Genomic DNA, 22,891 nt, shown 5'->3' with positions numbered 1-22,891 from the left:
GTTTAACTATCCTGTAACCCTAACACTTCTCCAACTCTCCTGGGACGGTCCGAAAGGTTTTGACTCCTGGAGCAGGGGACTTGTGCCTGCGCAGTACAGCGGCCCGACGGAGATCGGCTATTTCCGCCTATCTCCATGGGAAGGAGCGGATACTGCACCTGGGCTGGAGCCAAAAGGTAAATATTTACATCGCCGCCTCTCCGGGAGGATTTTCACCGCCACCGTGGGACCGAGGAGGACAGGGGAAGCCTCAATAGGATCCGGAGGCTTTCCCCACCTGAGGTGAGTACCCCCTAGGGAAGTTTTTTTCGTTACAGATTTTCTTTAAAGAGAACCCGAGGTGGGTTCTAAGAATGCTATTAGCACACAGAGGCTGGGTCTGCATATGATACCCAGCCTCTGTTGCTATACAGTTCCCCCCACAGGCCCCCCTGCGCTCTGCTTCCCCCCCATAAATCATACACCGAGCTGTCAACACACAGCAGCCCATAAACTTTCATCATATGCAAAAAGCATATGTGTTTTCTGCAATGCTAGTGATTCAGCCTAGTGTGCTCCTAGCCTCAAGTCAGTTGTCCTTTAATTATTGCAATTTCCCAAGGGAACACAGATAATGCTCCATTTTTAATACATTTTCATCTAGGGGCCTGATTCTGCAGCGCAGCTTAATGTGAATGATTGCCCGCTTTGCCTGCCTTACATAGCAGTGATTGCTGCTATGTAGGAACGTGCCTTCCCTTAATTAGTGCACTGCTTCCTTAGCACCGCACGTAACTTTCAACGCGAGCGGTCCTGTGAAATATTACAGTAGCAATACTTCACAGGACCACCCGCATTGAAACTTATGTGCGTTGCTAAGGAAGCAATGTGTGTAACTGAGGGAAGACACGCTCCTGCATAGCAGCGAGTGCTGCTATGTAAAGTTTGAATAAGCGAGCACTACTGCACATTAAGCTGTGCTGCTTTAGCAGCGCAGTTGATGAATCAGGCCCTGTGGTCCTTATTCTAGTAACTTTGGCCTCAATTCAATAAGCTTAACGCCTGTCTTTAATAACTCTTCTGAGCTGTTTTACAGTTATCACAATTATATCACCATGGTGATAACTGTAAAACAGCTCAGAAGAGGTATTAAAGACAGGAGTTAAGCTTAGTGAATTGAGGCCAAATTTGTCTCCTGTGTTTTCACCTAGATGATATGTTCACATCTTGTCAATAAAATGTCTTTCAAGCCATCACCAAGCAAGAAAATGTTCAAAATAATTTTGGTATCTCTTTCTCATTTCCTTTTAAATACTTTTTCAAGATTACATTTATCTCCTAGGAGAAAACTCTGAAGAAAAAGCGAATTGAATAAGGGCCTGTATGTGTAAAGCTGGGAAGCCGGATGCAAAGATCTCGCCTCCCACCAGGGTCTCCAGCACACATAGGGCTCGATTCACAAAAGCGTGCTAAAGCATAGCACGACCGTGCTATGAGTTTAGCGCACAATGTGCCGCACATAAAGATTTACGTGCGTGCGACAACCTTTGTTAGCGCGCGCATGTAAATCTACGAGCGCAAACCTTCACGCGTGGCACAGTCGCGCTATGCTTTAGCACGCTTTTGTGAATTAATCCCAAAACGACACTGTGGTTTAAAGGTCCAGCACCTGCCAAACACGGACATATCAGCAGAGGGTTAGCGGGCCTTTTTACTCAAGACAGAACTTTCTTATTTCTCCGTTTTATTCTCAGGTCAGAGACAGGAAAATGTGTGCTTGCTGTGCAGCAATATATAAATAGCTGAGCAGAGGGGGTTTGGGGTTTAGTAGCAGGCTTTTCCCAATTAGGGTGGGACAGGCACTGTGAAGTGACATCAGTGAAAGAGCACTAAGTGACTTGTGAGGAATGTCAGAGCTGCATATAAGCTCAGCCTCCTATTGTCACATCACGCTGCTCATTGTTCTCTGCGCAGAGCTGTCCGCACACCTGCAGCCACCATGGATGACATCTACAAAGCAGCCGTAAGTCCTGTTCCTTTACTACATCTAAAACAGCTGGGTCATATTATACTATTTAATTATCTGCAGCCAGAGGAGTGCAGGGTGTGCTTTCTTTAACCTCTTTTAAAAATGTTATTTGTAGGAGTGTTAAACTGATCTTTTGGTTTGAGCATTGTCTGATGATTAGATACAGATACGCCAGCAAAATAGTTTTCTTCCTAACTCAACTTCGAATTTGCAACACCATTCACAATAGGCTCAATCCACGAGCGTGCAGCGATGAGGGCGCACACGTGCAGGAGTGCGCATGCATGCACACGATCGCGGCAGCGGTTTTTAGTGCTGGGCGTAAGTCTCATGTCCTGGAAACTACAATGTAACTAATTTGGATGTGAGACTTACGTCCAAAAGCCATAAGTGGTTTTTTTTTGGCCACCAGCAAGCAGGAAAATACTCATGACAGTACTTTTTCACCTACTTTTAGTATTTTTTGAACTGCAAAGCGCTGAATCTAAAACAGAAGAGAAAACGGAGGAGAAAAAGTGAATTGCATATGGGCCCAGGCCCTCATTCAATAAAGTGTATTGAATAGGGGCCTATGCCCATGCTGCGTGCACTTGTTACCTGTACCATAGCTTCCAACTGTCCCTCTTTCCTTCTTATTTGTCCCTCTTTCAGGACTTTGTCCCTCTTTCTATGTAAATATACATATTTCTCTCCTAAAAAATGTGTTCGACTCTAAACTTTATTCCCATCCTTTAAATTGATATACGGTATTACTAATTTTAATATGTGAATATGAAGAACAATGAACCAGGATGAGATAGGATCAGTGTGGTTTGAAGTATAAAACAACATATTTTTCTTATGAAATCTTTATAGTATGCATGACTAGGGGTGTGATGGAGCGTGATTGTGGGTGTGGCAAGGGCGTGGCTTAAGTGTCCTTTCTCATGTCAAAAAAGTTGGGAGGTATGCCTGTACACATAGCACAGCATGTAAAAACTGCTCAGTTGGTATAAAACTTATCTAGAAATGAACTGTTGAAGCGTGCTAGGATAACATGTTTTCTTTATAACACAGAGGTGTGAACGTTCCCATACCATTGTGTGGCCAGCCCATTCACATGTTATGGCACAATGCAACACATATGGTTTTACCCTTTAACCACTTATAAAGGAAATCCCATGTCAATGCTGCAGATGACAGTGACTAGATGCATAAGGTTTGTAGGTGTCTGGTCTGGTTTAGCCCCCCGATAAACCTTAGTAGGTTGAACAGAAAAGCTTTAAATACACAGGTAAAATGGCAAATGAACTGTTTTATAGGGTTTTTCTTTTAAAGGGCGTCTGAAGCGAGAGGTATATGGAGGCTGCCATATTTATTTCCTTTTAAACATTACCAGTTGCCTGGCCATCCTGCGATACTTCACAAAATCAATTCCTTTCTCGATCGAAAACAGATTGGACATGTCAGAAAGAATCACCCAATTCCCACTGTTTGGATGGGAAATTGCATTGTGTGTTCCCAGCATTAAATATGTCTAGCCATAGGCCCTGAAGAAGCATATGCAGATCAAGTGTTTCTGACATTATTGTCAGATCTCACAAGATTAGCCGCATGCTTGTTTCTGGTGTGATTCAGACACTACTGCAGCCAAATACATCAGCAGGGCTGCCAGGCAACTGGTATTGTATAGCAGGAAATAAATATGGCTGCCTCCATATACTTCTCACTTCGGGTTCCCTTTAAAGTTAATGTAAACTGGGCATTAAAGAGGCTGCCTAATAGGGTCAGATTTATGCGTAGGCTCTCTGGCTTCTACCTAGGGCAGCTAAATAAAGGAGGAGGTCAGTAAATATGGAAGAGGAGGTTGCATATGAAATAGGGAGCCTGATGATGGGGAAGAACGCATGGAGGATGGGAGCTGCTGTACATGGAGGTTACATGCGGAAGTGATGGCTGTACATGAAATGGGGGGGGGGGGGGGGGGGTGCTCACAGAAGGGGTGGTTGATATATACCAACTGAAGCTAAAAATGGAAAGGGGCCAGGCCATAGGAAAGTTGGCTCTGGTAATCAAAAAGTATAAATTTGGCCTTCCTGTCTAATGCCTGTCAGTCAGATAACTGTCAGGAAGTTACTTTCAATTAGGATTTTTTTTTGCAGGAAATATCTCAATAAGTGATTAATAAATATATAACTGAGATCATGCAGTCATAAGGATTTTTACTTACCTAGGGCTTCCTTCAGCCCCCTGTAGTCTGTCAGCTCCTTCAATGTCCTCCCGGGCCACTCCGCTGTGCTGCTGTGAAGCCTGCGATCCAGCTGGGTTGCGCAGAATGCTTCTGGTTACAGGAGCATGATCATGGAGAAGACACATGTGGATTAGTTGCAAACTTTACTGGGGTTGAGAGCAGCACAACAGAGGGGGAACAAAAATAAATCAAGGGGAGCTTATGGACTACATGGGGCTGGAAGAAGCCCCTGGAAATTATAAATCCTTTTGCTACATTTATCTCAGGTACACTTAAAGAGGAACTGTTGGGAAAATCTTAAAATTTAAAACACATTCAAATGAGAAGTATATTTCTTCCTGAGTAAAATGAGCCATAAATTACATCTCTCCTATGTTGCTGGAATTTACAGTAAGTAGTAGAAATCTGACATTACCGACAGGTTTCGGGCTATTCCATCTCTCCATAGGGGATTCTCAGCATGGCCTTTATTCTTTATAAAGACACTGTGAAAAAGATTTATACAAAGATGCTGACCAGCCTCCCTGCTCACCGTACAGAGCAACTGCCATTCACTAAGTGCATTTTGAAGATAAATAAATCCTTGTGAACCCCCCATGAGGAGATGGACTAGTCCAAAACCTGTCAGTTCTGTCAGATTTCTACTATCTATTGTAAGTGACAGCAACATAGGAGAAATGTAATTTATGGCTCATTTTACTCTGGAAGAAGCGCACTTAATTATATATGTTTACATATATTTTACATTTTCAAGATTTTTGCGACAGAGGTCCTTTAAAGGGACACTTAAGTCAAAAAAAGAAAAAAGGAGTTTTACTCACCTGGGGCTTCCAATAGCCCCCTGCAGCTGTCCGGTGCCCTCGCCGTCTCCCTCCGATCCTCCAGGCCCCGCCGGCAGCCACTTCCTGTTTCGGTGACAGGAGCTGACAGGCTGGGGACGCGAGTGATTCTTCGCGTTCCTGGCCACAATAGCGCCATCTATGCTGCTATAGCATATATCATATACCATATAGCAGCATAGAGGGTGCTAATGTGTCTGGGAACGTGAAGAATCACTCGCTTCCCCAGCCTGTCAGCTCCTGTCACCGAAACAGGAAGTGGCTGCCGGCGGGGCCAGGAGGATCAGAGGGAGACGGCGAGGGCACCGGACAGCTGCAGGGGGCTATTGGAAGCGCTAGGTGAGTAAAACTCATTTTTTTTGTTTGACTTAAGTGTCCGTTTAATACTCACTGCAGTGAGTCGCTTTGCGACACTCTGGCTCGTCACAGTGGCCATTAGAGCCAATGGAACATGACACACTGTCTGCAGAGTGACACAATGCAACAGAAGTGCTTTGGGTAAGCCACAAGCTGCAGTGCTCCTTGAAGTGCCCTGGAAGTTGTATGCATGTCACCGCATTTAACCCAGTGTAAACTGACCCTTAAAGCCAGGGGTGTAACAATAGACCCTGCAAGGGATGCAGCCGCTGGGGGGCCCAAAGGCCACATGGGGCCCTGTCCTGACTGACTGACAACTAAGGGAAAGGAGAGAAAAACTTTCTGCTCTCTGCACTATTGTTCTAATGACTGCATTTGCTCAGCCACTGATGAGGAATCATACAAAGTTGTGTAGACAAAGATTTGTAGCCAGTCCCTATTCAGTGTGCTGGGGAGGGGGCCCTATCCAAAGTTTTGCAGGGGGACCAGTGATTTCTAATTACGCCCCTGCTTAAAGCTAAACATCTTTTAGGTGTACAGTCCCTTTACATGAAGTCACATAGATGCTGCCCTTTTGGGCTACAGGAGTACTGCGCCTTTTAATGCTGAGAGATGTCTGCGAATGTTTGAAGGAAGCAGCCACATAAAACTTCAAATTCAGTTTTGAGTGGAGGTTTCCTGGCATTCATACTTTAGCGTGGCCAATTAACCATCCAATTTGATTATTATCATTTAATGAAAATCGGTGCCACCAAGAGCATGTCGATTGGCGATGCGACCAATTTTGGCCTGAAATTGGTTGCATGTATCAGTTGAACATGCTGCACGATGTAAGGCTGACATGCTCAATCGGGTGTGCGGCGGTAACGGGGTGCGATATCGGGACGAGCCAATGTATGCAACGGAACCCCCGCCACTGTCCCCCTTGTGTAAAATGTGCTGCACGGTGCCCAGTGCAGTATACTTTACCTGTCGATATCCTCCGTTCACATACACGTGCCCCACGTGGTTGCCGGCGTATACGTGGGTGCGTGTGTGACGTAGAAGTGTATGTGTCATATGATGTATGGGCACCTTTGTTTTGTGATTTGACACATTTCAGGTCTGGAGCATGTGACATGCAGTCAGGGGAGTCAGAGAAGAGTTTGGTGACTTTCACTCTGACACGTTGCTTTGCAACAGATGACATAAACACATTACAACCATGATGAAATGATACTGTAACGGCACGTTCACATTGGTGCGTTAGCAGTGCAGTGCGGCAGAATCTGTCGGAAAAACCCCAGGCATTTTTCTAGTGACTAGCAAATTGCCATTTTTATAGATAGGTCCCTTAGTTGGAAAATACTTTTAAATTCAGCAGGCTCAGACCTCCCCAGTGCTGTAAGCATCCTCTCTGAGCTCCTGTCCTATATATAGAAGTGGAGTCTGGACAATGGAACAATGGCTTATCACACACCTGTCCAGTGTAAAAATCGCCCAGTGAGCACAGCTCATCATGGCTTAAAATACTTCAGAAGCCCCGAGTGACTTGTCACTGCTCTGATTCCACAATGGATGGCTAATATTTAACCCTTTAGATAGGCCAATTTTCCTACTGTTCCCTTTCATTGCTCTGCCCCTGCTCCCCCCCCCCCCTCTCTTCTTTCTGTCTGCTTCTCTCCCCCTCTCACTTTCTGCCTTTGTTCCTCTCTCCAATCCAATCCAAACACGCTTTATTGGCAAGAACAAATACAATTAGGGCTAGTTCACACTCGGCGCTTGGAGCACCGCTTGCCTGCGATCGCGTTAGTTACATTACAGATAGCATGGGAGATGGTGGTTGTGTCAATTTATTTTCCTTTCTATCCTTCTCCCTCATCTCCGTCTGTTTCTCTCTCCAGAGCAGATCACTCTGGACTGGCAGGTGTTAATTTTCGGTAATCGGGCACCCAAGCGGCGAGTTGTGTCCCGGTGTGTACGATGGGTTCGGAGGTCCTTTTTAGGCACTTACTGAGGACGGGGAAGGGGGCCGGGGTTGTGTCCGCTGTGAGTGTGTGTGGGGGGGGATTTTTTAGGCACTAGATGGGGGGATAAGTTTAGGTATTAGGTAGGGGGAAGTGGGTAGGGGTGGGGGGGTATGTTTGTTCTAGGCACTTGGAGAGGAGGTTAGGTTTAGGAATAAGGTGTGTGGGGGTTCAGTATAGGCACTGGGGGGGGTTCAAATCAGGATGGGGGCCGGATTATAAACTGTGCAAAACGGCACAGGGAAATTTGGGTACACCGTGCGCTACCATAGGCCGTAGCATGAATTGTGGAGCAGCGTTTAGACAATAATTTGAGCACTGTCAAAAGAAGGAGCCCAAATTACTTTAAAAACAGCATAATTCGGCCGCCAAATGATGTCTTACCCCCATGGTAATCTGGAGGAGGAATAGCAATAATAGTAATAATTAACATGGCTGGGATTTTTTGAGGACCGTTTTTCGGAGCCATTTTTTCCCGGTACTGGGGTAAGTAGAAAAAAATGGGCACACACGCAAGTGGACTAGTTGTGCACTGCCTTAGGTGCCAATGTAAGATATCGGTATTTGGGCGCCTGGTAAGTAGCGGGTGTTGGTACAGTGCCAGCTATATATTGGGCATCACGGGCATTCAAATGCAAGTACATACTGTATTACCTGGGTGCCGCTCAGTTTGGCACGGGAAGAGTAGAATGACAGCTCTCCCTGCTGCCGCTAAACTCTGATGCAGCGTGAAATCCTATCCCCCCCTCAGTTATTGGATGGACGCCCTCTCTCTCCCCCTCAGGCTCAATTGTGTCACCACTGGGTATATTTTCCTCCCCTCCTGCCCTCAGTGACTTTGCTGAGAGGATATGAGGGGGAATCTTCCTAATTGAGACATAGACAGCAATAAAAGCTTCATAGCTGTTCTAACACTTTCCTACCCTATGAAAAAAGGTGGATTTATTGCTGCATTTCTGGCATCCACAACCTGCATCAATGGGGATTGAATGGTGAGAAAGTTTTTCACTCAACTCTACATATAAACTTTCCTATAAAAGTTACACTCTCCAATTGACAATGACCCTTTACTGACACAGACACAGGTTTTTCTCACTTTGGAGCAGTCGGGTCAACAGTAGCGGGAAACTGATGTCTACAAAAGGCAATGGTAGAGGCCACAGTCTATATATATATCCCAGATTGCAGGCTCCTATCACAATGCTGATATTAGTGCCAGAGACAAGCGAGGCAGCAGGAGATAAAAGGAGGAAGGTTACATGCCAGGGCTTTTATTCCCCTGGGCACACAGTCCATTATCTCTGCCTGTTGTGTGCCAGGAATAGAACACAAGTATTGGGGATTAGTGTATTTAACTTAAACATGTTCCATTTTTATGCATGGCACTCTCAGCCTGCTGGCATGTATCTGACTGGCTAGCATGACAAGTAACGGGACACAGCTGTGTAGGTTATGTGGACACAACACACAAGTCTCCAGTTTCACTCTAAGCAGTATTGTTTTTTGTCTATTGTCCCAGCGCAGTATAAACTTCCCCCTGGTGTTCAAAACAGAGCACAACAGGCCTAGAATTCTCCTAATATTTTTTTTTTTACCAACGCCCCCTGCAATTACAGTATGTCTACGGAAACGCGCATGTTAACTTGGGTGCTGAGTATACCAGTTGTTTGATGATCATGAATGAGATTCAAATAACAGCTTAGCGTATTTGTATCGCTTTCTAATGCTAACCTCCCCCCCCCTATGCCTAACACTAACCCCCAACACACACTGCTACACATAATACTAATCACACTAACCTCCTAGCTGTACCTAACACTAACTTCTGGAACCTAACGGAGGTGAACAGATCCTATATTAATCAACAGGATCTATTCACATTGCTTGGTTAGAATGGATCCGTCCACCGAACGGACTGCAAGTTTATTGAGCAATGGATGGGTCACAGTAACGGAATGGAGCAAAAACTGATGCCAAATAAAAACTAATGTGTTTCACGGATCAATTTTTACATGGATCAGTTTTTGATCTGTTCAGTGTGAACTGAGCCTAACTACCTACCGACATCTAATAACAGGGCTGTGGAGTCGGTACAAAAATCCACTGACACCGACTCGTCAGTTTAGGATTCCACCGACTCCGACTCCGACTCCTCTAATTTGCATATTACAATCTTGTTGATTGAAAGTATGTAACATGAAATTCGTCTCTTAACTGCCAACGCTTAGGAATTTTACAAGACAACTGAAGTGAGAAGGATATGGAGGCTGCCATATTTATTCCCTTTAGTCATAGACTAAAACTAGTCCTTGGTAAGAGTACTTGTAAAAGGTTACAGGCTGGAACAAAGAACATCTATCAGGCCCTAGGCAATGTAACTGTGAGTACATGTAAGAGTGATGTGCAGGTACTCTGCAGGGGAATGAGGAGATTCTTCCTCTATTACACATTCTTCATGCACAATCTGAACCAGGTTTATGGGTGATAGACAACACCTCTGTGTTCAATGTGCACAACATTCTCAGTGGATTCCCTGCAGCTCTGTGGGGAGTGCATATGTAGAGTACAGTACTACTGTGTAACAAAGTAGTACTATACCTTGGGCTTCCTCCAGCCCCCTTCAGGATAATCAGTCCCTCGCTGTCCTCCTCCGCCACCTGGATCTTCTGCTAGGAGTCCAGGTACTTGAGCCAGTCTGGCGTAGTGCGCATGCACACACTCCGCCGCCGGGAGCGTACTACACCTGCGCAGCACTATTGTGCAGGTGCAGAACGCTCCTGGCTGTGGAAGTGGCATGCGTCCGGACTGTGCTGACTGGCTGAATTACCAGGACTCATAGCAGAAGATCCAGGTGGTGGAGGTGGACAGCGAGGGACTGATTAGCCTTAAGGGGGCTGCAAGAAGCCCCAGGTATGTATAACACTTTTCTTGCCTGTAATGACCCTGCATGTGCTATACTGTGCCGTAAACGGAGGAGTTGTGCTGAGTCATATGATGTGAGCTCACAGGAAGAAACTGGCTGCTGTTTTCTCACAGTTCCAGGGCCCTTGGACCAAAGGGGCCCACTAGAGGTCCTCCCTCAACCACAGTATTAGCTCTTCAATGATGCTATGCTGGTAACGATCCATCTATCGCGTGTACTAAGCTTTAGAATTTGAATATGTTATTACAAAAATGTAAGCTTTGCCTAATAATACAGGAGCCCTGATGCCCATGGCTCTTAACCGTTTTTTTTTGTCTTTTGTAGGTTGAGCAGCTGACAGAAGAACAAAAAAATGGTAACTCTTTCTCCAAACATCTTTATCTATATAAGAGTTATAGAAATTGTTTGTCGTTTGTCGAACCTTTTTTAACCTTATACATTTTCATGCTGTAATTATATTGTTTTTCCCCAGAATTCAGAGCAGCTTTTGACATATTCGTACAAGATGCAGAAGATGGCTGTATCAGTACAAAAGAATTGGGGAAAGTCATGAGGATGCTGGGTCAAAACCCCACCCCTGAGGAGCTGCAGGAAATGATAGATGAGGTGGATGAAGACGGTTAGTGAATTGAAGTCTTTTTCTCCCCCTTTCCTCCTGTCTCACTACCCATAATCTTACATTCCATTTCAAACTTCACTTGTTGATTGTACAGCCCATAAACCTTAACTGCTTACTAGTACTAAGTGGGAGTGGAACTCTACATACAAGGGTTTATCTCATCATGGGGATGATGCATGAAGCAAATGTAATATTGCTGTGTGTGTCGGCAGTGTACGCCAATATTACCATTACTATTGGCAGCAGGATACTGTGAGATACAGTATACTATTATAACATGACTTATGCTATGTCTCCATGTTACTTGCAGTAATTTTTTTAAGCATCTATTGTGTTAGAAGAAGTCTGATTTTGGGGGGAATTTAAATCCTCTCCATGATTGAATATCTGAAAACCACTCTTTACTGCATATCAACTTATCTACTTGAGTTAACTAGATTTGGTCTTTTGGTATTAGGGTTGATCATAATGCATATTTTTGCTCCCATGAAATTGCATCATTGCATTAATTGGCTGTCAATTAACCAGAGGATCCAGTTCAAATTTAACTCTAACTTACAAAGCTCTCCACAATCCCTCTCTCCTGTGTACATCTCCTCACTAGTTTCCAGATACCGAAAAAAACGCAATCGCAGATCTGCACATGACCTATTGTCTTCCTCTAGAATCACCTCCGGTCATTCAAGTTACAAGTGCTTCACCCCTTCTCTGGAATCCTTTGCCACAACACATCCATCACTCCCCAACCTTTGATAGCTTTAAACATGCCCTTAACCTCCTTGCCAGTTATCCCGAGCTCAGCTCGGGGTAACCTGCGCAGGAGGATTTCTCAGGCCCCGCTTGGCCGATTTGCATAATTTTTTTTTTCCTACACGCAGCTAGCACTTTGCTAGCTGCGTGTAGTACGCGATCGCCGCCGCTCGCCGCTACCCGCCGCGCCGATCCGCCCCCCCCCCCCCCGCCCCAGACCCCTGCGCAGCCTGGCCAATCAGTGCCAGGCAGCGCTAAGGGGCGGATCGGGGTTCCCTCTGACGTCACGACGTCTATGACGTCGGTGACGTCATCCCGCCCGGTCGCCATGGCGACCGGGGAAGCCCTGCAGGAAATCCCGTTCTCAATGGGATTCCCTGCATACTCTGATCGCCGAAGGCGATCGGAGTGGGTGGGGGGATGCCGCCGCTTAGCGGCTATCATGTAGCGAGCCCTGGGCTCGCTACATGATTTAAAAAAAAAATTTTTTAAAAAAAAGTGCGGCGCTGCCTCCTTGCCGGATTTTTTATAACGGCAAGGAGGTTAAAGAGAGACTGAAGCGAATAACATTTTTATTTTTTACCTGGTAGTTAGCTTCAGTAGTACGAGGAGAGGTCACATCCCCGTGGCAAAACAAGGGCTTTAAACCCACCAAATCCCCGGGGAAAAAATCGGGGAAGGGTTCCTGAAAGAGGCAGAGAATCTACTGAAGTCAATCGCCGCTGATCTACACCTTTCCCCGCCCCTCTCAGTCTTCCTTCATGGAGAGGGGCAGGGAGAGGCGGCGATCCGCACGGAGATTGACTAAATTAGAGGCAGAACTACAGCACTAAGCTCTGCCTCCCCGGGCAGCAAAATCTACGACTTTGAAAGTTGTGGATGTTTGCCCCGGGATTTGGGGGGTATAAACCCCTCGTTTTGCCGCGGGGATGCAGCTGTTTAACTCTCCTCATACTCCTGAAGCTAACTACCTGGTAAAAATAACAATTTTTATCCGTTTCAGATTCTCTATACAGTAAATTCTCCATGGCGTTCAATTTCCCCAGTGTAACAAACCTACCTGGTGTGGTCTCTGCAAGCTGCTCTGATAGTTTGGAGCAGCTGGAGCAAGCTTTCCCTTTGATCAAAGACATCCCCGGCTTCCCTGTAGAGGTGAATCAGAATGATGGCATCCCCGGTTCCCCTATAGATGTGGGTCGGCGTGTTGGTTCTGGCAGGACACGCGCAGCTCAGAGCTGTCTTTATAGGCTGAGGAGGCTTGTCTGGTGGCGTGTCAGTGGTGATGTCATCAGCTGACACCTTTTTGCAGGAGGTGCTGTCATATATGTACTCTAGTTAGTCAGTCTTGTATTTTGTAGTTATATTATATATCAAGCTTGTCCTAAACGCTGCAAAGACTGTTGAGATGATTGTAGACTTCAGGAAGCCCCCTCCCCTCTCAATCCAGTCCTCATCGAAGGCTCTGAAGTTGCCAGAGTATCTAGCATTCAGTTCTTGGGCACAACTATCACCAACGACTTGAGATGGGGAGAAAACATCACCAAATGCCAAAAGAAAGCCCAGCAAAGGTTGTTCTTCCTGAGACAACTGAAGAAGTTCGGCATGCCCAAGGAGCTGATGACAAGCTTCTACTCTGCCACAATTGAGTCTATCCTCTGCTCCTCTATCATCGTATGGTATGTAGGAGCTACCGCAAGCGACAAGTACAAACTTCAAAGGGTGATCAATGCTGCAGAGAGAATCATTGGGACACCCCTGCCACCCCTGGACCTCCTCCATGCAGAGCTGGGACAAGGTCCTCCAGCACCCAAGGCTGAGACACCAAAGTGCGCCCCTCCATCCCTCCCACCCCAGCCGCCACACACTGATTGCTATTAGACGAAGAGGCGCCACAGGGCCCACAACCTCCCGAACACCTTAATATCTAGTTATCTGGCTTGCAGTCACTGCCATGTATCCCCTTTTCATATTTCTTTCTGCTTCAAACACAATTAGGAATGACAGCTGAATGAATTTTGCGCCCCCTCCTACACTGCGCCCTGAGGCTGGAGACTCTCCAGCCTATGCCTCGGCCCGCCCCTGCCTCCACGCATCCAGGCTAAGATCCAGGGCAAACAGGATTGCGCAAGAACCCCTCCACCCGTAGTCGCTTCTTCATTCGCATGCACTCAGGCCGCCGCTACAGAACTATTCCCACCAAAACCTCCAGGCACAGGAACTCTTTTTTTCCCCAAGCAGTGCGCCTTTTAAACTAATGTCCCTCACGCAGCTAGTCCTCCCAGCATGGCCCCCCCGGTCATCCTGCAGAACTGCCACATAGGTCCTTATGTCTGCACGTTATCTTTATTTTTTCTGTCTGTGTTTTCATGTATCTTCTGCACAATGTCAGTTACGTTCAATGTTGTGAACCTGTAATTTTGCACTAATGCCCTACGCCTGTGTGTACCGCAAATAATTCTGGGTGTGGCTTCCGCTCCACTTGGCGAAATAAGCCTGATTCTGATCGTAATATATTGAAGTAACATCTTATTGTATATTTATCTGTGTACCGACTTTTGCCTGCCTCTTGACCTCGCTCTTGTCTCGTCCTTCTGTGCTACTGCCATCCGATACACGTCTTCGACTTGGCCTGTCCCTGACTTTGTTATTGCCTGATCCTTACAATACGACTGACATCTGACTTATGTGTACGACCCTGCCTGTTTATTGACTACGATATTGCCTTGCTACTCTGTACCTCGCTAACCCTGACTTTGTGTACAACTACGGCCTGATCCTGACTACGCTTTACATACTACTGTTTGTGTATACACTTGTACGTTACTTTATCACGTATCAGCGTGATACCCAGGATTTTTTTTTTGCAAAAGGTGATCCAATTGATTTCATAACCTTTTTTTCCCCTGCAACTTGCCAACATGTGTCAAGCAAGGGTCTAGTATACAGTGCAGGAGAGTACTGACGTGAATGCACGTCACTAATGTTCACAGCATGTTTTGTATTGACGTGTATATCTTTCAATACCACTAGGGAGGTTAAAACTCTCTTTTTCAAGCATACACTCTACCAGGGCCGTGCAGAGGATTTTCAAAGGGGTGGTGCTCAAATTTGAAAAAAGGGACAGTAATCAATCATTCATGCTAAATTGTGTATGTAATATCTCCTCTCCACAAAGCAGTGTTAGGCAGTCTTAGACATAGGCACCCCCCCCTCCCCTTTCTTTATAGCAGTATCAAGCAGACTTTGTGGCTCCACCACCCTCAATTCAGCAGTGATAGGTGGACACTAGTAGACTCACCTATCATTACTGGGACCTCTGTCCCTCTTGATCAGCACCCAACCCAAACTTCTTTTCAGACAGAGGAAGTGGTTACCGATATGCAGTGGTTGCTTAGCATTAGTAGATGCAAAATTGCAGTAAGTGCCAAGAAGTAGTGGGTGCGGGTGCCCAGATACAATGGTGGTAAGATGCAAAGGTCCAGTTTGTGCTAAGTTGCTGTGGGTGCTGAGGTGCCAAAGTCTGTGTCAAGCTGCAGTGGGTGCCAAGGTCCAGTTTGTATTGAGTGCTTATTTGCAATGGGTGCTAAGCAGTATTGAGTGCTGAATGAGTAGCAGATGATGATAAACAATAGTGGGTGCCATGTGAGTACTAATTGGTTCAGGGCACCATGTGAATGCTGGGTGCAGGCCAAGAGTGGGTACTGGGTGCACGTAGGTGCAGTGGGCAGGACATGAGTGAGTAGAGAGTGCCATGTGGGGTCTGGATGTGTGCCATGGGAGAACACTGGGTCTCATATGGGTTCAGACAATGGGTGCTATTCGGTTGCTGGCTATCATGTCATGTGAGTCCTAGGTGAAAATACTGGGTGCCAGGTGGGCACTGGGAGTGAGTACATGGTGCCATGTGGTTGATGGGTGCTGGCTAGTGGGGTATTGGTTGTAATGTGGATGTTAAGTGCAGATGCTGGTTGCCGGCACAGGGTGTCATGTGGGTTCTGGCTATATGGGTGGGTATCAAGTATCATGAGGTCACTGTGGGAGATAGAGGTTAGTGTGGGTGCTGCAGGAAGGGTAGGTCACTGTGGGTGCTTGACGGAGAGAAAGGTCACTGAGGGTGTAAGGGAGGTAGAGGTCAGTGTGGGTTCTGAAGGAAGGGGAGGTCACTGTGGGTGCTGGGGGAGGGATAGGTCACTGTGAGTGTTGGGGAGCCAGAGGTCACTGTGAGTGTTGGGGGGAGGTAGAGGTCAATGTGGTTGCGGGCGGAGGGAGAAGTCACTGTTGATGCTGGGTGTTGGGAGAGGTCACTGTGGGTGCTGCCGATGGGAGTGGTGACTGTAGGTACTACTTTCGGGATGGGTGGTCCCTGTGGGTGCTGCTGGGGACAGGAGGGGTGCCGCTGGGGGAGGGAAAGATCACTGTGGTGCTGGGGGAGAGTTAGGTCAGTGTGGGTGCTGGGGAGGTCAATATAGCTGCTGGGGTAAGGAGAGGTCAGTGTGGGTGCTGGGGTAGGTAGGATCACTGCTAGTGCCGAGGAGGGAGAGGTCACTGTGGGTGCTGGGGGAGTGAGAAATCACAGCTGTTAGAGAGACACCATCATACTTGCTCCCACACAGCTGACGGAATGGCCACACTAGGATTCAGGTTTGGAGCCTCTTCACTCCAAAATGTCCCAGGTGGGGGTGGAGCTTCCATATAATGGGCTTATTGCAGTTAGGGCGAGGGAGTAAAAATTGCGCCAGAGAATCCAGTTGGTGCTCAGTGTGTACGTCAGCGCTTGTCACGCCCGTGTCACGTGACATGTTTCGCTCGGCCCACTCCAAGCTTTTGCAAACGCGACTGACGTCAGCATGCCGTTCAGCGGTACACGCTGAGCACCGACTGGAAACTCTGCAGCGAGGTGTGCCTGAGAGACTGTGGTTGGAGTGTGGAGGAGGTCGGAGCGGTGACTGGACATTAAAGCCAAGCGGGGAGAGACGAACTGACCAGCGGTGGTGAAAGCCAAACTGGGCAACTTTGTGAACCAGCTTTTGCTTTCTAATATGCTTGGCAGTCCTTATCAATGGGCAATGTTTCAACAATCTAAGGAATAAATATGGAGCTGTGGAGAAGTGAGATCATTGCTGTATAGCTCTGACAAAGCTTTACTCCTGGAAATGCCGTATATGATATACTGGACTGTTCAAAGCTCTGCTGATATAGGGGCATAAACAAAGTTACATGTCTGTTTAAAAGTTTGAACATCAAGTCATGCGTGTGCCGGACAGCTGAAACATTGACTGTGGAACTGTTCTAATGTCTGCTATTGGAGAGAGTTTAAATGAGCCAAGTGTCCACTGTGATTTGGACAAATGCTATAAGAGTCTGCCCAGCTAATCTCTTGCCTCCAACACCTTGGGGACCTCACTGCGTTGAGGAGTGACGAGTTTATCATTAGTATGGTGCAATTTTCAGAATTAAGCCTAGCCAGCCATCTGATGAATTTGTTCCCTTTGGAATCTCTTGTGTTTTAGGGGTTGTTTCCCCAGCATATAAGCCTCAGGTTGTGCTGTGTGAGCTTTGCGGATGTGTGAGCAGAGTCAGCTGACTTAAATTTATTTTTTAAGGGGGGATAAGGGTACAGTTAATAGGTTGTTTATGATACTTTTTCAATAAATTTTGATACTGTTTTGAAGACACCCTCTGCAAGCCTTTTTGCTAGTAAACAGGAAGTAGCATCAGAGACTTAGAGAGCGGAACCTCCAGCGTGTGGAACGCATAAAGGTATGTGTTTATTCCTGCCTGCTGACACTGATTGATGCTGGAGAGGGAGCGCTGAGGGGAGAGCCCTCCCCGCCGATGTGTGGCCAATGCTCTCTCCTCATGCTGCAAACCCTCCTGCCCCCAAAACGGCCCTGAGCGGGACCGCCCGCGGCCACAAGGCTTGCAGCCCCTATTGTTACGCCACTGGCTCATGGATCTTGTCCAGGAAATACACCAGCGTGGAATCAGGAAGTGCTGTGCTTGATGTAATTTGCAGCAATACAATATACTGGGACTCGCTTCCTTGCCAGAGCCTCTGTCCTCCACATTCAAAGTAGCCGGGCTGCTTCAGCCTAACTGCTGCGCCCCAGGAGAGCCGCTCTAATTACACTGTGACACTTCTGAATCCACCGGCACCCAGCTCCTCCAGCAACCCTGGCCACACCAAAACTGCCCAGATGACAAAGTAACCACACCCCAATATAAACCAGCCGCACATCCTGCAGGGGCCCTGGGGACTCTCAGGAGCAGAGTGGAGGGGGGGCACCTCTGCCGGGGCCAAGCAGTAGTAGAGGCCTGGGGGCAATTGTCTCCATTGCCTTAGTGGCAGTGCTGGTCCTGATTTTCTTACAGAGGAGTACATGTGTGAAAATGTATGTGCTTGCATGTGAAAGTTTATTTTCACCAATTGCCAAAAAAATTCAGTGGGCACAAGAATGTCATTTTATTTGCATTTAGCTAAGCTCTGTTGTCACTAGCATTGTCAGGGTGACTCATGTCTGGAGAGCAGCAAAAATGGAAACCAGCAGTTATAAGCGGGTCTCTCAGCCAGCTGAGCCTGTACACGTATTACTGTAGCAGCTAATTAGGCTACCCTTTCAGGTCCGATAACATGTCCTGTTGCCTTGTTCTGACAGAACTCTTTTATTCCTCCTCAGGGAGTGGCACGGTGGATTTTGATGAGTTCTTGGTGATGATGGTGCGATGTATGAAGGACGACAGTAAAGGGAAATCTGAAGAAGAATTATCTGATCTCTTCCGTATGTTTGACAAGTAAGTGATGGAGAAGCAGAGAAAATACCAAACTTGGTGGCCAACTTTCATTTAGCTTTAGATTACTATGTTATAAAACCACCGACTTTAACACGTACATGGATACTGGCCATTCTTCATATTGGCGCTGGCTGAGCCAAATGACGGCTCACCCTGCTGCCGCACAAATTCCAGGCAGCATTATTTATCATTCCACCTCGGAGTCATAGCAACTTGGAGGGAGAAGTAATTTGGGGTCCAGCAATCGCCACCACCCGAATTACACTGCTGCACGGCCTTAGACATAATAACGTTATGTCTATAGTGGTGCTCAGGTCAGGCACTGCGTCTGTGCTGTGCAAATAAGAGCGTATGCTGAAATTACCTGCTGATGCATAACCTTATGTACCTTTCTATATCATTATATTTGGGTCAAAGAGCCTCAATCTTCTAAGCCTCAGCATTTTCAGGCATCATCAGCATCATGTTCTCCGATATGATCCAGGTGAGATTCGCAAATCTTTGGTACTTATTGACAGAATTTTTTAAGGAAATCCAGTCCCCTTTTTCAGGATTGCTTATGACATAAAATGATGTCTAGTCAGAGAAAATGATATTAAACCATTTAAAACTGCTCTGACAGTAATATTTGGACAACCTTACTGTTTAATGAGGAAAGGAGGGAGGTGACCACTGATGAACAAAGCTGAACAAAAAATTCATAAGAGTAAGGATAAAACAAGTAATGTAGATCAGATGAATCCAAAAGATGCTGACTACAAGAGAGCAGACATAAAGTGTACCAAAGACGATAAAAGATAAACATTTTATACACACCTGGGGCTTCCTCCATCCCCATGCACATGGATCGCTCCCGCGCCTCTGTCCTCAGCCTTCTCCATCGCCGGAACCGGGTCCCGTAACTTCAGCCAGTTGCAGCCAATCTGACACAAGAGAAGTGCGCTCTCTATGTATCTCCCCGGCGGCTGCTGGAGATATACGTAGTAAGCGCACTTCTCTTGCGCAGACTGGCCAAAGTTATGGGACCCTTTACCGGAGCTGGAGAAGACTTAGGACGGCAGCGTGGGAGTGATCCAGGCCCATGGGGCTGATGGAAGCCCCAGGTATGCATAAAATGTTTATCTTTTATCATCTCTGGTTTCCTTTAAGCAATCAGTATTCCTATAGAAACTGATGATAACCTCAAACTGTTTTGCAGAAATGCAGATGGTTACATTGACCTCGACGAATTGAAGATCATGTTGGAAGCCACTGGGGAGACCATCACTGAAGATGACATTGAGGAACTGATGAGGGACGGGGACAAAAATAACGATGGCAGAATTGATTATGATGGTAGGTTTGCATTTATTTGGGGCAATGAGCTATATGCACTTCTCCAGATCAGCAAGAACTTCCTTTGTTTTTTATGCATTTGCAGAGTTCCTGGAGTTCATGAAAGGAGTTGAATAAAGATGAGCACAATACTGCCAAACCTGGAATGCTGCATGATAAAAAAAATCATGAATAGAGACTGCTTATAAAATGTCATTTCTATATACAGTATATACATCAAGAACCCTTCAGCCAAACTCTGCTGCCTCATGTGTGTACTGAACTCCCTCTGATGCCTGCGGACACCTGGACCTCAACTGTGAATCTCTTTGGCCTTGTAAAGTAAAAACATTGAAGAGTGCAATAAAGAAGTTTAGTATTAGCTGGATTTTCCCCCTAGATATTGTGGATTTTTTTTACACTGTTGGTTTTGCACAGTCAGGGGCATGTGTGGGTAATATAGAGCCTATGGCAAACACTAAAATTGCTCCCCCTCTCCCGGTCGGAGCCCCCTTCTCCTCTAAAAACAGAATCCTTTCTCGCATTCATGTATTGTGGTTGCCTGTGTTTTTGGCTCGGGATATTGCTGAAGTTAATTTTTTGAAAATATCTCTTCTTATTCCCGCTCTGTCCTCTTTTCCAACACTAAGTAAAATGTGCCCTACATAAATAAATTAAGTAACCATGTCCCCCAGATAAAATAATTAATCTGATTTGAGGTCTGAGAGATGGCGAAGCCACGGGGTTAGGCATGGGGGCGCAGCACTGGGGCAGGAATGGGGGTACAGCACAGGGACAGGCCCATGGCACTTGTCATTGGGTGACTTGGGTTCAATTTCAGAAAAGGGGGTGGATGATGCCAAAGACCGCAAAGCTCACAAACTTGGTCATTGAGTAATTGTGTGTTAGGGTTAGAAAAAGTGGGCGCAACCAACACCAACCAAATACATACAGTGGGATGCGAAAGTTTGGGCAACCTTGTTAATTGTCATGATTTTCCTGTATAAATCATTGGTTGTTACGATAAAAAATGTAAGTTAAATATATCATATAGGAGAGACACACAGTGATATTTGAAAAGTGAAATGAAGTTTATCGGATTTACAGAAAGTGTGCAATAAATGTCATTTTATTGATTCCAAAACCTTTAGAACTTATTATTGGAACTCAAATTGGCTTGTAAGCTCAGTGACCGCTGACCTACATACACAGGTGAATCCAATTATGATAACGAGTATTTAAGAGGGTATATTTTAAGTTTCCCTCCTCTTTTAATTTTCTCTGAAGAGTAGCAACATGGGGGTCTCAAAATAACTCTCAAATGATCTGAAGACAAAGATTGTTCACCATCATGGTTTAGGGGAAGGATGCAGAAAGCGGTCTCAGAGATTTCAGCTGTCTGTTTCCACAGTTGTGGAAGACCACAGGCTCAGTTCAAGTTAAGGCTTGAAGTGGCAGATTAAGAAAAATCTCGGATAGATAGAAGCGACGAATGGTGAGAACAGTCAGAGTCAACCCACAGACCAGCACCAAAGACTTACAACATCATCTTGCTGCAGACTGTGCATCGTTCAACCATTCGGCGCACTTTACACAAGGAGATGCTGTATGCAAGAGTGATGCAGAGGAAGCCTTTTCACTGCCCACAACCGCTTGAGTTATGCTAAAGCACATTTGGACAAGCCAACTTCATTTTGGAATAAGGTGCTGTGGACCGATGAAACTAAAGTTGAGTTATTTGGGCATAACAAGGGGCATTATGCATGGAAGAAAAAGAACACAGCATTCCAAGAAAAACAACTGCTACCTACAGTAAAATATGGTGGTGGTTCCATCATGCTGTGGGGTTGTGTGGCCAGTGCAGGAACTGGGAATCTTGTCAAAGTTGAGGCACGCATGGATTCCACTCAGTATCAGCAGATTCTGGAGACCAATGTCCAGGAATCAGTGACAAAGCTGAAGCTGCGCTGGGGCTGGATCTTTCAACAAAACGACCCTAAACATTGCTGAAAATCCACTAAGGGATTATGCAGAGGAGCAAGTACAATGTTCTGGAATGGCCATTTCAGTCCCCAGACCTGAATATAATTGAAAATCTGTGGTGTGAGTTAAAGAAAGATAGCTGTCCATGCTCGGAAGCCATCAAACCTAAATAAACTAGAGATGTTTTGTAAAGAGGAATGGTCCAAAATACCCTCAACCAGAATCAGCCCCGTTTCTATCGGCGTGCGATGCGGGCAATCGCCCGGGGCGCTGTATTGTTGCGGCCTGAGGGGGGCGCTGTGGCGGTGGGAGCCGGTATAATAGTAATAACTCACCTTCGTTCAGCAGAATAGCCGATCTCGTCCCACGCTGCTTCAATGTACTTCCTTTCTCGGCATCTGTCTCAGTAACAGCGCCCCCTGTGTTGATGTTCCGCATGTCAACACAGGGGGAGCTGTTACTGAGACAGATGCCGGGAAAGGAAGTACATTGAAGCAGTGGGATGAGATCGGCTATTCTGCTGAAGAAAAAGGTGAGTTATTACTATTATGCCCGCTCCCACCACGCTGCCTGCCCACCTATCTAAGCTATACTGCAGCACTTACCTACCTACCTAATCTATACTGCAGCACCTTCCTACCTACCTAACCTATACTGCAGCAGCACCTACCTACCTACCTCATCTATACTGCAGCACCTTCCTACCTACCTAACCTATACTGCAGCACCTTCCTACCTACCTAACCTATACTGCAGCATCTACCTACCTAATCTATACTGCAGCATCTACCTACCTAATCTATACTGCAGCACCTATCTACCTAACCTATACTGCAGCACCTACCTACCTACCTATACTGCAGCACCTACCTACCTAATCTATACTGCAGCACCTACCTACCTACCTAATCTATACTGCAGCACCTACCTACCTAATCTATACTGCAGCACCTACCTACCTAACCTATACTGCAGCACCTTCCTACCTACCTAACCTATACTGCAGCATCTACCTACCTAACCTATACTGCAGCACCTACCTACCTACCTATACTGCAGCACCTACCTAC

At 46.3% G+C, this 22,891-nt stretch overlaps 2 protein-coding genes across 5 annotated transcripts in view; one reads left to right on the top strand and one right to left on the bottom strand.

Moving 5' to 3' along the window:
* Positions 1 to 22,891, bottom strand: part of FBLN2 (fibulin 2) — a 220,999-nt gene that overhangs the window by 150,044 nt on the left and 48,064 nt on the right. For 3 of the 4 annotated variants that reach the window (XM_068253138.1, XM_068253141.1, XM_068253139.1), the window contains one exon: positions 4,218 to 4,328. The exons of the other annotated variant lie outside the window; for it this stretch is intronic. The gene's annotated coding sequence lies outside the window, so the exon portion shown is untranslated. The remainder of the gene's footprint in view (positions 1 to 4,217; positions 4,329 to 22,891) is intronic. 4 annotated transcript variants of the gene reach the window in all.
* Positions 1,898 to 20,226, top strand: LOC137532535 (troponin C, slow skeletal and cardiac muscles). The gene is made up of 6 exons (XM_068253144.1): positions 1,898 to 2,002; positions 10,688 to 10,718; positions 10,836 to 10,982; positions 18,410 to 18,524; positions 19,723 to 19,859; positions 19,945 to 20,226. The coding sequence occupies exons 1-6, from the start codon at positions 1,979 to 1,981 to the stop codon at positions 19,974 to 19,976; spliced, it is 486 nt and encodes a 161-aa protein (XP_068109245.1). The 5' UTR covers positions 1,898 to 1,978; the 3' UTR covers positions 19,977 to 20,226.

The sequence above is a fragment of the Hyperolius riggenbachi genome, chromosome 9 (assembly GCF_040937935.1).
Source record: "Hyperolius riggenbachi isolate aHypRig1 chromosome 9, aHypRig1.pri, whole genome shotgun sequence".
In the NCBI taxonomy this organism is placed as follows: Eukaryota; Metazoa; Chordata; class Amphibia; order Anura; family Hyperoliidae; genus Hyperolius; species Hyperolius riggenbachi.
The sequence above is the reverse complement of the archived record's forward strand: the minus strand, read 5'-3'. Positions and strand labels throughout refer to the sequence as shown.

Bases quoted from the DNA above. Each gene is read 5' to 3' on its own strand.
- LOC137532535 (XM_068253144.1), top strand. From the start codon at position 1,979: ATGGATGACATCTACAAAGCAGCC. The intron at 2,003-10,687 runs GTAAGTCCTGTT...TGTCTTTTGTAG, and splicing joins ATGACATCTACAAAGCAGCC to GTTGAGCAGCTGACAGAAGA. The intron at 10,719-10,835 runs GTAACTCTTTCT...GTTTTTCCCCAG, and splicing joins GACAGAAGAACAAAAAAATG to AATTCAGAGCAGCTTTTGAC.